Below are 13,166 nucleotides of genomic sequence, written 5' to 3' on the forward strand. Positions count from 1 at the left end.
TATTTGGATGAAAGTGGGCCAGTCCTCCCGGAGGAGGTCCGTGTCAAAAGAGAGCAACCTGTAGAACACACGTCAGGCTCTTCAGATGGAAATGAAAGACTTGGCTCAGCACTTTTGGAATGTTTCATTCAGCTAAACTGTGAAAGGCGACATTCTTCACAGTTCAAACTCCTTAAACTATTGAACGAGACGATATGGTTTTTAGATCTATTCTGAAACTAGGAACTTTGAATACAGCCGCCGCAGCTTCGGTGTCAACGGTCAGTGCATTTCCTGACCCGACTGTGTTTGGACAGAGGAATCTTTGTTTGTTGTTAGAGTTGTTCATCATAGCCCCAAAACTCTGATGTAAATTTCAATAAAATAACGTCCCCACGTGGTTTTTTTTAGCCTTCGAAAAGGCACAGTGTGTAATGATTAGTGGCACAGTAATTATTATGGTAATAAGTAATAACTATTAGTGCAAATTTGAATTGGAAATGCAGTTTATTGATGCAGGAGTGGACATAATAAACAAGAAAAAAAGCGCTTGGAGAGAGCAGAGCTCGGCCAGGCTGCTCATTTCCCCACATATTGTTACTTACACCCAAAACTAAAATGGAATACCTTCATAGATGTCTGCCTCCATCTATGGCTTGTTTTGTATTCGAGGGTTAGCCTCAGTGAAAGGATTGTTTTAGACTGAGGCCACAGATAGTAGATTATTATTCCAATTAAGAAGAATTAATAGACAAAAGGTATATTTGGAATAGCATCTTGATAATCTGAGAGATAACGATTATATTCAGGCTATTAAGACTCACGCTACTGCTAATGCTAGCTGTTAACTGACCATACCACGGTCATGTGCGGATAAAAAAAACAATTTTTACTTTTTTGAGATGAATTTAGCTTTTTTCCACAGCTGCAAAGAGAGTTTTTGTCTCTACTCCAACAGATTATTGTACGTCTCAACCCCACAATGCTCTTTTAGCTCACTGTCTTTGGAACAACATGATGTAAGAGCTAACCCGACACATTTGTTTACAATTTACGCAGCCTTCCTTTCAATCACACGTGGAAATTAGATTTACTGAAGTAAACACACTGAACATTGCGCCATCATACAGTCAATTTCTGACTTTTCCGACCTTTTTCAAAAGCAGGCAGATGAGACTTGACCTTCTTAACACAACGGTCACCAGAATCCTCATCGCTAACCTCAGCCTGGGCGACCTTTGCACAAAATAATTACTGAAAGGCACATCCCGACAGCCCCGGCGTGCCAGCACAACACCAGGCATTTGGCGTTACTCCTGAGGAAGACTGAACTCTCATAGCGAACCCCCAAATGGGATTTTCTGCTTCCATCTGTTCCTCTGGGTGGGGATGACTACGCGTTGGAGACGTGGCGCTGAAGCAGGTCCATTATTCATGGACATTATGCAAAACAATGGAGGCAAGTGTTGGGAGATATCTGACTGAAATTAACTACGGAGACTGGCATTATCCCCCCGAGGATCCACTTCAAAGTTGGAGAAAGAGGACGTCCATTATTCACAGCTGCTGACAAACAGCAGCAATAATCAGGGGTGATCTGTACACTTCTGCCGGGGAAAAGTCAGCCGCCGAATGTTGGGGACAGAGATCGGGAAGTTCATTATTTACGAGATAAATATTTCAGCTTGGTTCTTCGAATATTCAGCCCGCGATAGACTATTTCGTTGCCGCCCCCGCGTGACGCTCACGTCGAGGCCGACAGGAACAGGAAATGCGAGGGAACCCTGGCGAGATCAAAAATTCATCATTTCTCCTGAAAATTGGACTGAAAATACAAACGTATTCAGAAGGAAAATGTATAATTTAACACAGAAGGAACATACCACATTGAATAAAAGTCAGATATTTGGTTAATTGACTTAAAAGAGGCAAAACATCCCCAAAAACAACCCATATTTGATGGTGTGAAATCCCTTTTTAAATGACAAAAGAAGTGTTGACAGCTGAAGGCGTCTGAGTGAAATTAATTAGGGATGTTGTCAGTCAGTCCACTGTCTCTCTGGCATCATCAGTTTCATAATGAGGAGGATCGACTGCACCAATTTAGGAACATCATTAATTTTTCCTACGTCTTTGAGTGAAACATCTCCAGGAGGGCAGATGCAGCGTATTTAAAGTGTAACTACTCCTCAAACCCATTTCCTTCAGCTGACAACACAAATATTTGCGTATGACGTACTGTTTCTGATTAGCTTTGGTCCAATTCTACACATTTTATTCAAAATATTTTCAATTTGGTGTGTTTTATATTAAATATGTAAGAGTTACTGCCCTCTATAGGTCGCGATCGGCTATTACAACTAATTTTTGCTATTGGCTGACATGGAGGCCGAGAGCGTTTTGGAGGCAGCAAAACGTCTGATAACTCAGAGCTGCTCTTCTTCTCTGGGAGTCACCACCTGATTGGGAACAGCCTCCCCCCCCATACACACACTCCAAAATTTCCTCTTTCAAAAGGTCAGCTGTCAAGACGTGTAAAGTTTGGTCACTAACTTTTGCCCTTTGTCCAGCAATCACTGCGGGACCACTGACATTAACTGCGTTTGAAGCGTTTCAGATCTTCAGGCTGAGATCACAGCTGTGCAGCAGCAGTCGACCTGCAGTGTGGATCTCCTGCGAGGCGTGCGGGGGTCCCACGGTGCATCGCCTCACCTGTGCTCCACCCGCAACAGCCTGACAGCAAATATATGTCAACAAGACACAGGAACTTCCTGGTTTCCTGAATGCAACGTTTAGAATAAAAAGCATAAATAGATTATTGAGGCGTCAAACCTGGGAATATTTTACTAATGTTTGTTCCAGCATTATGTCTTATATGTGTGTGTGTGTGTGTGTGTGTGTGTGGGGGGGGGGGGGGGGGGGTAGGATGCATGCGTCAGGCAGAGATTTGGAAACCATCTGTGGAGCGGTGGTGCACTGAGGTCACATGACTAAGGACAGAAAATCTGTCAGGACTGCTCCTTTGCTTGTTGCGTTGTGCAGTTCCAACTTTCATTCCAAGAGGTCAAATAAATAAGCCGCTCGACATTTCCACACATTTCCCGTGGAACCGCGCCGTCCTCCAAGCCGAGTGGAGTTCGACGACAGCAAAGAGACCCGGCAGATCTGGTGGAGCAGCATTCAGAGCCTGGCCCACGTGTCTGCCCTCTGCTTTCAACAGGTGTCCCCATTTAAAAAGGTCACCTGCAGTTATGCAACACGCCGGGGGGGCAGAGGTTTTTCCTGCAGCTCAGAAAATTTGCTAAGACAAGGTGAATACCACCTCAGCTCTCTGAATGAATGCATTGAATGAATAAATAATGTCCCAGCCCGGAACACTGACCTCCTTTTCCACCGCTCCAACCTTTTTTTGGTTGAATTCTTTCCTTTCGGCTTTGTTCTCTGCGACCGCCCGAGCCCCCCCGGTGAAGGTCAGCGGAAAAAACAAACCCACACAGACGCCACCGCAAGCCGCTGTACTTTCGGAAACTTTAGAAGCTGGAAAGAGCACAAACGCGCCGGCTGAATCAGGAAGCATGCTGGGCTCCGCTCAGACCAGGACACCCACGCAAGGTTTTAAGGATGGAGAGGCTAGCCCCCCCCCCCCCCAGAAGATGCATAGATTGTGAGCAAAGGTGGCACACAGGCACAAACTTTGACTGGGAAATGATTGACTAGTCACATCAGCTTTGTACAGTAACATTATGAGTATTAATAACATTAATATCTGGCTCCTTCTTCATCATCTTAATGTCTTCGTCATCTTAAGCCAATAGTTAGCGAGTCGCTGCAGCTGCTTCATCACTTTCCTCTCTTGAGCCCTGTGCTCTCCCTGACTTAACCTCACTTGTTGATCTTTGGCTCCGTCAGCATCTCCTTCTGCCTGACTCTTCAAGACCGACTGAAACAACAAACTGGCTTAATAATTGAGTGAGATGGAGGCTAACGCCGTGATTTTTCCTCACCATGCAATAATTGTCGGCTTCCTAGTCGCACCTAGAACATTTTGGACACATTTGTGCTTTTTTCTTTGCTCAGAATCTGCAGTGTTATGCAGCAACATGCAATGAAAGTATAAGAAACGTCCCAGTGGGTTACGTTTTGATTGTAAATAACCTAATGCAAAGTCTGCTATGCATTAAAACGGATAAATCGCCATAACTCCCGCCTCAGAACATCTTACAAAAAAAAACACAACCTTTTGTAGGTATAAGCCTCTATTAGACCCGACAGCGATTTAAGACATGACTGACAGGTCTCTGCAGCTCATTAGCAAACAGCCCGCTGCTACTTGTTAGTGTGTGTGTGCGTGTGTGTGTGTGTGTGGGGGGGGGGGGTCACATTTAAAACCTGTTGTTTTTCCACAGTGTTTGACGTAATCTCTTAAAAAGCCACTCAAATACAACCGCCCCCCCATGACGCACACACGGAGATCATTAAAGCTAATCATGTATAACCACCAGTTAACCCGATTCCAAGTAAAATATTGGTTTTATTCCTGCAAAATATTCCTGTCTTTATTCCTGTTGTCAATTAGACAACGGTGAAAATTTCAGAAATCCTCTGTTACGATGTGTAACTGTAAAATTAAAATGAAATTACTAAATGATTGCTGATACCTACTCATCCACAAGAGGATGCCATTTTAGATGATAATAGCCAACCTAATGTGTCTGTTGTGAGGGTTGGACAAGTGGAATTAAATGACTGATTACTCATTTACAGCGTGTGTGACAAGATGTTGCATCCATATGTGCTTTGAAAGAGTGGCTGGTCTGTGAAAATAAGTGAAGAATGTCTGGAAAAACTGTGATCCTGCTGTTCAAAGTCAGTGCAAAGTCCCCACAAAGATACTTATGAAGCAATCACCCCCCCCCCCCCAATCATCATCCTCATCGCTGATTATTAATCATGAATGTTTCTCAGCACCTCCTGACAGCACAGCCTGACCTTAGCGGCACAGATAAGCCCTTATCCCACGGAAAAGAACCAATTCTCATCCAGACTCCCACTGACCTACTTGACCTCATGTTAAGTATGTATGGGGGGGGGGGGGGGGGCTCAAATAATGTCCCAGAGAAATGGCTGCTGACCAACAGGTGGACGATTTTCAACGCCAAGGAGACGGAGTGCTGCTGGAGATTGATGGGGGTTCAATGTGGATAATAAACTGTTCCCTTTTATCTCTGACTCGCCGTTCCTTTTTCTGTCGCTCAATTATGGGATGATGAATGTGCTCTTGTCAACATGTCTGAGCCTCAAGTGCAAGCTGATTCGCTGAGGTTGTCTTTGTGAAGGACAAACTGGGCCGAGTCCACGTTGGTTTGGCTCCATCCTTCTAAGACCAGAGGGAAGGAAAGGCAAACGCCGCTATTGCTATGCTTACTCTTGAGGTTATTTTTATTGTGAATACTTAGCTTTGTTTTATCATTTCTCTTCTTGTGTATTTTATCTTACGCATGATCTTTTTGTTCTCTAAATAAAACTGCCTTTGTATCGGGCTCTTGGCTTTCCTGCACGGAATGGAGTTTATTTTAAGAGCAAAGGGGATCAAAGTACTTCTGGAACCTTCGTAAGAAAGACGATCAGCATTCAAGTCAGTGTGTCCAAGTATAAAAGAAGCAGACACACCTGGAGACACGTGTGAAACAGCGCTCGTGTCTGTCGTGGACATCTATTCAAGATGACGTCTGTACTGAAGCAGATGATCATGATTCTCATCACAATTCAAGAAAAGCTGATTTATTATTAGCAACATTATTATTAGCAAAGTTCTTCACATGAAATTGAAGTTCAGCTACAATTAGCTGAGTCACCGCCACAAAAACCAGAACATGAAGGTGTCGCGTGTTGCGTTCACGTCTCTAAATTTGAGCAGAACTCAGCTGAAGTTTGCCACGTTTTAAAATAGGCCTCTAAAAGGGGAAAAAAAAAATCAATGACAGCTGAAAGGCAGATGATGGAAATCTTTGAGGGAGTTTTGTAAGAGCATCGCATTCATAATCAGACCCAGGTGAAATCGGCACCTTTGCGGTTGTCTTCTGTTCTCTAATTGAACATTCACGAGGTCGCAGGATCGGGAATTAACAAAGACGTAACGCCGCCTGCTTTATGAGTCTTGGCAGATGAAACAAGATGCACTCGATATTTTCCCAGGATTATCACCCATTTCTGCAAACACATTAGAATTTCATTGGCTAAACCTCAATAAACATTTCTGAGCAGACCAGGATCAGCGTGCTGCCTTCGTGCTCCCGCCGCAGGATTGGACATCGCAGTTCTTTCATGTTCACGCATGAGATGATCCGATTTACTCTTCCAGGATATTGCCGGTTTTAAACAACGGAGCCTCGTGTAGCTCAGCACACGGCGTACACTCAATTTTTTGCTTTATCTCACGTGTCCAAGGGCCACCTGCTCTCAAGCGTCTGGACGAGCCGCGTCCTCCAACGCCGGCCATTTCACCCGTGTGCCAAAGGTCCGAGCATATCTTTGCATAAATCCATGTGAAGCCCCGATGTGAGGTCTGCTGAGGGGCCCGCAAGCGTGTACACGTAGATTAGAAGGTCTGTCACATGACCACAGATAGCAGCATGACACCTCCACGGAGCTGAAAATGATCTGCTTTGACACTTTGGTCAGATGTGCGTTGCTGAGAACTTCCACGCTGGCGTGTGAGGGAAATGTTTCTTCACTGGATGACATCTAGAGCTGATAATTGTGCAGATCTGTCTGCTACTGCACAGGAACAACACCTACACATTCCTTTAAACCCCCAAACAATTCACACTTGTGAAAGGGTAAAACTCAGCAGCTCGCCACGAGCAGAACCCCCCCAGATTTGATCATGTTTAATGCTTCCGTTTGTTGGACTTCTTTGTTTATCGCATGTTACATGCGCGGGCTGATTTTAATCCTGTGTTAATGCTTATCTCAGTTTCTTCTCGACGTCATATCTGTGCGGAATTACGGTGGTGATTAAGTACTTGTATTATGCAAGGATGATCGATCAGAGCCTTCAGAGGAATGACATATTTGTGTTATTGTTGCTAATGATAGCGTTAGCCAGCACCAGCTAGCAGCTGCACAAAGTGAACTCAAGTGGAAATGACGAGTCTCAGTTGAGTGGGGTTGATAAGAAACAGGCAGTAACAACAGAAATACGACGCTATAATATGACAAACATATTTCTGCTAGCTTTGCACGGCGCCGTTTTCCAAGATTTGGAAGATACTCCACATTTGTCACGGCCTGAAAACGGCCCCACATCCAGCACACGGTCATTAATATCAAACTTTATTACACAGGCTCAGCTCACGGCGCCATGTGAAATTAATTCCCAAAAGACTCCCACAGGTGAGTAATCCTCCCTTCGATAATCTGCGGGGAGAATCTATCAGACGTCGGGGGAAAATCAGGGAGACGGAAACCCGGCAAGGAGCAGACAGAGACTGGTTTGGTGGTTTACTGGGGTAAGATGAGACAGGCCGGTCCGGAGCGGGCAGGGTCGATACTGGGAAATCAATCTGAGAAACACAGCTGGAAAATCAGGCACGGAGCTCAGAGGATGCGGCAGAGAGTGTGTGTCGTGTTGAGGTTTATGTATCGGGAGCAACAGGTGTGCAAGACTGGCTGGAGGCTGCGGAGGGAGTCACATGTCCACTGGATCGCCTTGATTAAAGTGGAGCAGACTGGGACAATATTGGTGATCAATAAAGAATTATGTCTTGCTTTTCACACAATTACTTTGTCCCATGGACAGAGAGGTGGGCCTAACAATCACCACGCCTGCCTTATGCACCAGCAGGCTCCAGAGCAGGGAGACAAGTTCGATACGCTGCCCACGCGCGAGCTCCGCCGCGGAGCATAAGAACAGTGCGGACGTCAACGGGCGTCCATCTTTGTCTGTCAATTTACCGCCTGCTTTATCCAACTCTCCCAGCAGCGGGCATGGAAGCCCAGCGCTGCAGCTCAACCTTAATGCCGCTAATGCGCTTTAACCACGCCCTAAACTTCGCTCAGCCTAATTTAGCGCCGCGTCACCAGGAACATTAATGCGTTTTGTCGAAGGGACGAGGTGCTTCCTGGAGTTCGGACGCCTCCGTCGCCGACCAGATTGAGACGTTGAATATTTGACCTGGTTTTCCAAGTGTCTCATCCTCTCTCTGTCTCTCTCTCTTTCTCTCACACACACGAGGAGGCTGTGAAAGACCCAACAGGCTAAATGGAGGTTGTGGACCAAATGATGGACTGCAGTCGAGAAGAAACGCATTAGAGAGCGGATGAAAAGATATCAATTAGGTCGAGTCCAGGCCGAAGAACACACTTGTCTCTGTGACAAAGTGACGTTCCCTCTGAGAAATGCAGAAAATTGAGAAGAATCTGGGAGGTGGACACGGAGCGAGGGACACGAGGGTGGCGACTCCGCACTAATTACGCTCCAGTCAGAGCGGGGACGGCCAGGGATTTGTGTTCCACTGACCCACGCCAGGAGCGGAGGCATCCAAGCGTTTACCCAGCAGGGCCTTCGCTGGGATCCCACGGGGTCACAGTTCTCCACCCGGACAAGTCTGAGTGCGCGGGTGCGCCTCGCCGACCTGCTGCCGCACGCCGTCACACGTGAGAAAAGAGACCTCACAAAAGACCTCAGGTTGTCCAAAACGTCACATTAAAAATCAAACCATTTTCCTCTCAAATGCAAAGCGAATGTGCATCATTTGCATAGATGTTGGAGCCTTAAATAGAAACAAGAACTTCAAAGATAATCAGCCTGGCCGCTCCGAACTTTGAAACCAGAGAAATGCTCCGGATGGAGGAGCCCTGTGCTCCTCTTCTTACCTCCAGCACATCTGTGCACGGCTTCTGTCTCTGAAGGTTGTGGTGAACACGTGCGAAGGTGCACAGAAAAAATAGGTAACGAGGGCCCCGTGGATAATGGGGATAATCAAAGGTTCATATTCAGAACAGAACAAAGTGAGCCGGATCAAATTCTGTGTTTTTCCAGAGTTGGACGCACAAAACCCATCCCAATAACTCTACACACACACACACACACACACACACACAACAGGCTCTTCACTCAGGCTATCTCCTGCTCCTGTCCAAAACTGGAGCCGCCAGCGAAGGCGGTGGGACCGTGGGAGCTTCCCACTAGTGTTGGCGTGTAACAGAAGCACTTTATCAGCTTTATCTGCTGCGATGATTGATGGCGGCAGCTGTATCGTTGGGTGATCCTGCTCTAAAGGAGCCATGATGGCAACGTAAGCCTCTGTGGTCTCCTCATTAGGGCCTGGATCAGCCTGCAGGGGCCCCGCCAGCAGCAATGTCCAGTGTCTCATGCTTCACTGTATACATTCACAAGGTTCTAGACTGCGTTATGATTCAGTCGGTGCACCGAATATTGCCAAATTCAGAAATATGTGTGAAACAAATGCGTGCCACTGATTCACACCATTAACCGGGTGGGATGTTTCCTGACAACGAACCGGAAAGATTACAGGAAACAAAAGTAAAGAGGAGTTGGAGCACATGCACAAACAACAGGGTTACTGTACTGCAGCCATGGCAACAAGAACATCAGAAAATTATTTATCCAAATAGGCTGAGTGAAAACAACAAAAACAACAGAGCAGAACGTGACGTGTGTAAGATTAGCTGGGTAATGAGCTGTGTGATGTGAGTGGCTCCTGCCCTGCCTTCATATATTCAGAGTCTACTCCCAGATCCCCCCCCCCCCCCCCAAACAGCAGAGTTAACGTCTCCTGCACGTTTTGGGTGGATCCTCAACATCCCCACGACTAACAGCCACATAACGCTTTGGCCTTAAATGAATGTGGGGGGAAATCATCAGGAGCAGAGCATGATTTCAGCTGCTCCCTCACCACCGAGTCGCACGTGCACTGATTAAGCCAACAGCAACTCATTTGTTATATCAGCGATAACACAGTCGGACGACAAAGACATCAGACACAGGTCGGAAACGTAACGAATAACCTGGAATAACTGCTCTGACAATTCAAACAAAGCTTTAATTGCAGAAATGTAATCAGTCTTCCGCTCTTCACACATCAGAGCGTGTTGATTTTTTTTTTTCATCGCACAGTGCTTATTAAATATCTGTGAGCCAATGCATCAAGTGGAAAAATGATAATTGCATCTGGGCGTTTTGAAAGCAATTTAACCCCAACATGCATTCTGTAGGGAAAATAAAAGGTCTGCGGACAATTATGTGAAGCCAAACAACTTCCTTCCTGCCTGAAAACTTTTTTTCCCCTTAATAAAGTTCTTCAAAGTGTCACTTCCACATGCGTTAAGGATCGGGCCTTCTGTGCTGGAGAAGACCCTGATTGAATTCCTGGACTTCCATCAAATCCATTCCAGTTCTTCAGGGAACGTTGGAGGTGAAAACACACTTTTGCAGATGAAGCTAAAAAGCCCAACAGCCTCGGAGGACATAAATGCTTTGTCACGGCCGAGCTGAGGTCGCGTCTCCACCGCAGAGACCTGCTGTCTGACCTGATAGCGGGGAGCGTCCCCAGCGTCCCCAGCGTCACCGCTCCTGCTTTTAAACTCACGTGCTTACTCTGAGGTGATCTACGGGACCGAGTGACGCACGTTCACCTGTCTTTCCACCACTCCAAAGAGCAGCCACGGTCGCATCCGATGGCGTGTATGTGTGGCGATGGGTGAAGGTGCGTGTGAAGGCCTGAACTCACCATATCGATGGAGGACACGGGCCCGATGCTGTTGACATAAATGCCCACGTCGATGACTGTTGGCTTCACTGCGGGGAGAGAGGCAGACAGAGGGACCGTGAGTGATTGCACATATCGTAGGTGGGACACGTGAGACCTACACACGCTGGGCTTCTATTTTATTTGACATTTGTCGGTGGTTCCATCCGGCAGCATCGTGCGTCAACATGCCCCACGTTGTTAAAATCAGATCAAAACTGGGCTTAAAATGTCATTTTAATCTAATTAAACCAATATATTTCCTTTACAATAAAGAAAATGAAATACAACATCGCCAGTGCACTTATTCTGTTACCATGGCAACTAATAGCATCTCCTCTGGTATAAGTATAGATGTAAAATCTAGGCTATTTTTTCCTGTCAGCTCTATTCAGGGTTTTTTGTCCCCAGGAAGCAGAAAGTTGAGAGAAAAAGTTATTTTATTCTTAGAAATAAAAGAAAGCACAAACAACACAAGGCAACATTTAAAGGAGTTGGATGCTCTCTGGTCGCAACACCACTTGATCATTTTAGCGGCGCTAACAGCGCGGCTCTGCTGAGAGAAATGTCAACACGTCGGCTGCGAAGCATCTCAAAAATGGAATTTCGACAAGGGTTCCGAGAGGGTGAATCCTCAAGCGTTAATGACTGGCTGACATTCTCTTATCGCCAGCAAAGAGTTGACATTTGTGTTTTGTGGCGAAATAGTCGACAGCGTGCTTGAACTGGGGCCGTGTTGGGGGATGGGGAGTGTGAACTGGGCCAGTTTAAAGAAGTTAAAAGCCTGCTCATCTCATCAAACAGAGTAAAATCTCTGGAAAATCAGCCCTGGCGGTCAGAGAAAGGAAAGCGTGGGCATCTTTCATCTCTTTGTCACACTCACAAATGCTGGACGACTCACGGTGACTTTGGAAAGACCCCACCCTGCTGAACAAACCGTGTTGGCATTTAAAACGAGTTTAGCTGCTGCAATGGGAAAACACGATTAGCATATTTAAAACACACACGCCAGTTCAACACGTCATTTCAAAAACACTGCCCCCATCAGACCCCCCCCCCCCCCAAAGACGTACATCTGTCTGCCAGGTTGAAGGCAATCCTGAAAACGCCCCCAGATTCACCCCTTTTCCCAAAGACGACGCCACAAAAAGGCTGCTTTCCACCTGCGACAGCCAGACAACTTCACCACTTCAGGGTGCGCTCGGACACTAGAGCCACGGCGCCTCTTTCAGCAAACACCATCCGCTTTGGGGTTAAGCGCAGCTTCCTGCTGAAGAGCCCTCGTGTGTCTGAGAGGCCGCGCCGCTGCTGTTTTCCTTCTGGTTTATCCGCCGTGTGCTTCCCCGCAGTGTTGCCGATGCGTTCATGCGTGAGCTCTCCGCCGCCCGGGAGAGAACATTTCCCCTCGTCCTTCCCAGAAGAAATGCCACGTTTGTGCGGTTTGCATAACCCCTCTGACCCCAGCTGGTCCAGCTGTTTGACGTTCAACGGGAAGCATCTGCTGACCACAGAGCGGCGCCAGGTGTGAAGACAGCGCAGCACGGAGCCGTGCCGCCCTACAGTAAACACGCCGAAACACACAACGCTCGTGTCACATGTTGGGGTGACGCTCGTTCTTCACACTCCACCGAGCATAGGGAGCGGGCACGTCGTCTCACGACCTTCGCGGGCACGTGATCGGCGTGCTGTCGACTCCAACGATACACATATAAAGCAAACACATTGGACAGTGTTTTGATGAGCGAGGCCCTGCTGGGAGACGCTGATTCCATCCCTACAGCATGTTCTGCTTCACCAACTGGACGATGAGGGATACAGCACAGATGCCCTCGGCAAGGAAAACCTGTCGTCACTCAAAAAAATGAAAAGAGAATCATATATATCTTCTTTCATTGTCTCCTGATGCTAAACCTTCTGGTCCTAATAGATGCCAGGACTTTGGTTGTGTAGACAGGAGGCAAACGTGATTTGTGTGTTGTTCCATCAAACTCTAACGTTCTGCGTCACGGTTGCCTCCAGATTTCGCTCGGCAGCAGCTGTGGCCCCTGGTGGTGGGAGCATGTGTGAATACCAAAGCCCGAAACACTGAAGAAGATCAATCGCGTTTTCATTCTGGTTATTCTGGCGTTCCTGTTTTAGTTTTGTTTAAAATAGAGCTAAAAGATGAATACACAACACTCGCACATCACAACCTTCAGGTCGTATTTCTGACACAAACGCTTCAAGTTGAAATTTGATTTCCATGTGGAAATTGAGCTGGATTTTTTCCCTACCGCCCGGGGACTGCAGCTCCTTATTTCACAGTAAAACTGCTTCAGTATTCAGCATTTTAAGAGGGTTTTAAATGACTAAACTTCGGATTGCCGTGCCACCCGTGCTGGGCACCGAGCCCGGGAAGAGGCTCCGAGTCAAACC

At 46.8% G+C, this 13,166-nt stretch overlaps 1 protein-coding gene across 1 annotated transcript in view; it reads right to left on the reverse strand.

The window, feature by feature from the left end:
- Nucleotides 1-13,166, reverse strand: part of LOC130522214 (gamma-aminobutyric acid receptor subunit gamma-3-like) — a 49,825-nt gene that overhangs the window by 24,493 nt on the left and 12,166 nt on the right. The window contains exon 3 of the mRNA XM_057026306.1: nt 10,734-10,801. Within this exon, the coding sequence (XP_056882286.1) occupies nt 10,734-10,801 (68 nt within the window). The remainder of the gene's footprint in view (nt 1-10,733; nt 10,802-13,166) is intronic.

Source organism: Takifugu flavidus, chromosome 3, assembly GCF_003711565.1.
Source record: "Takifugu flavidus isolate HTHZ2018 chromosome 3, ASM371156v2, whole genome shotgun sequence".
Taxonomy (NCBI): Eukaryota; Metazoa; Chordata; class Actinopteri; order Tetraodontiformes; family Tetraodontidae; genus Takifugu; species Takifugu flavidus.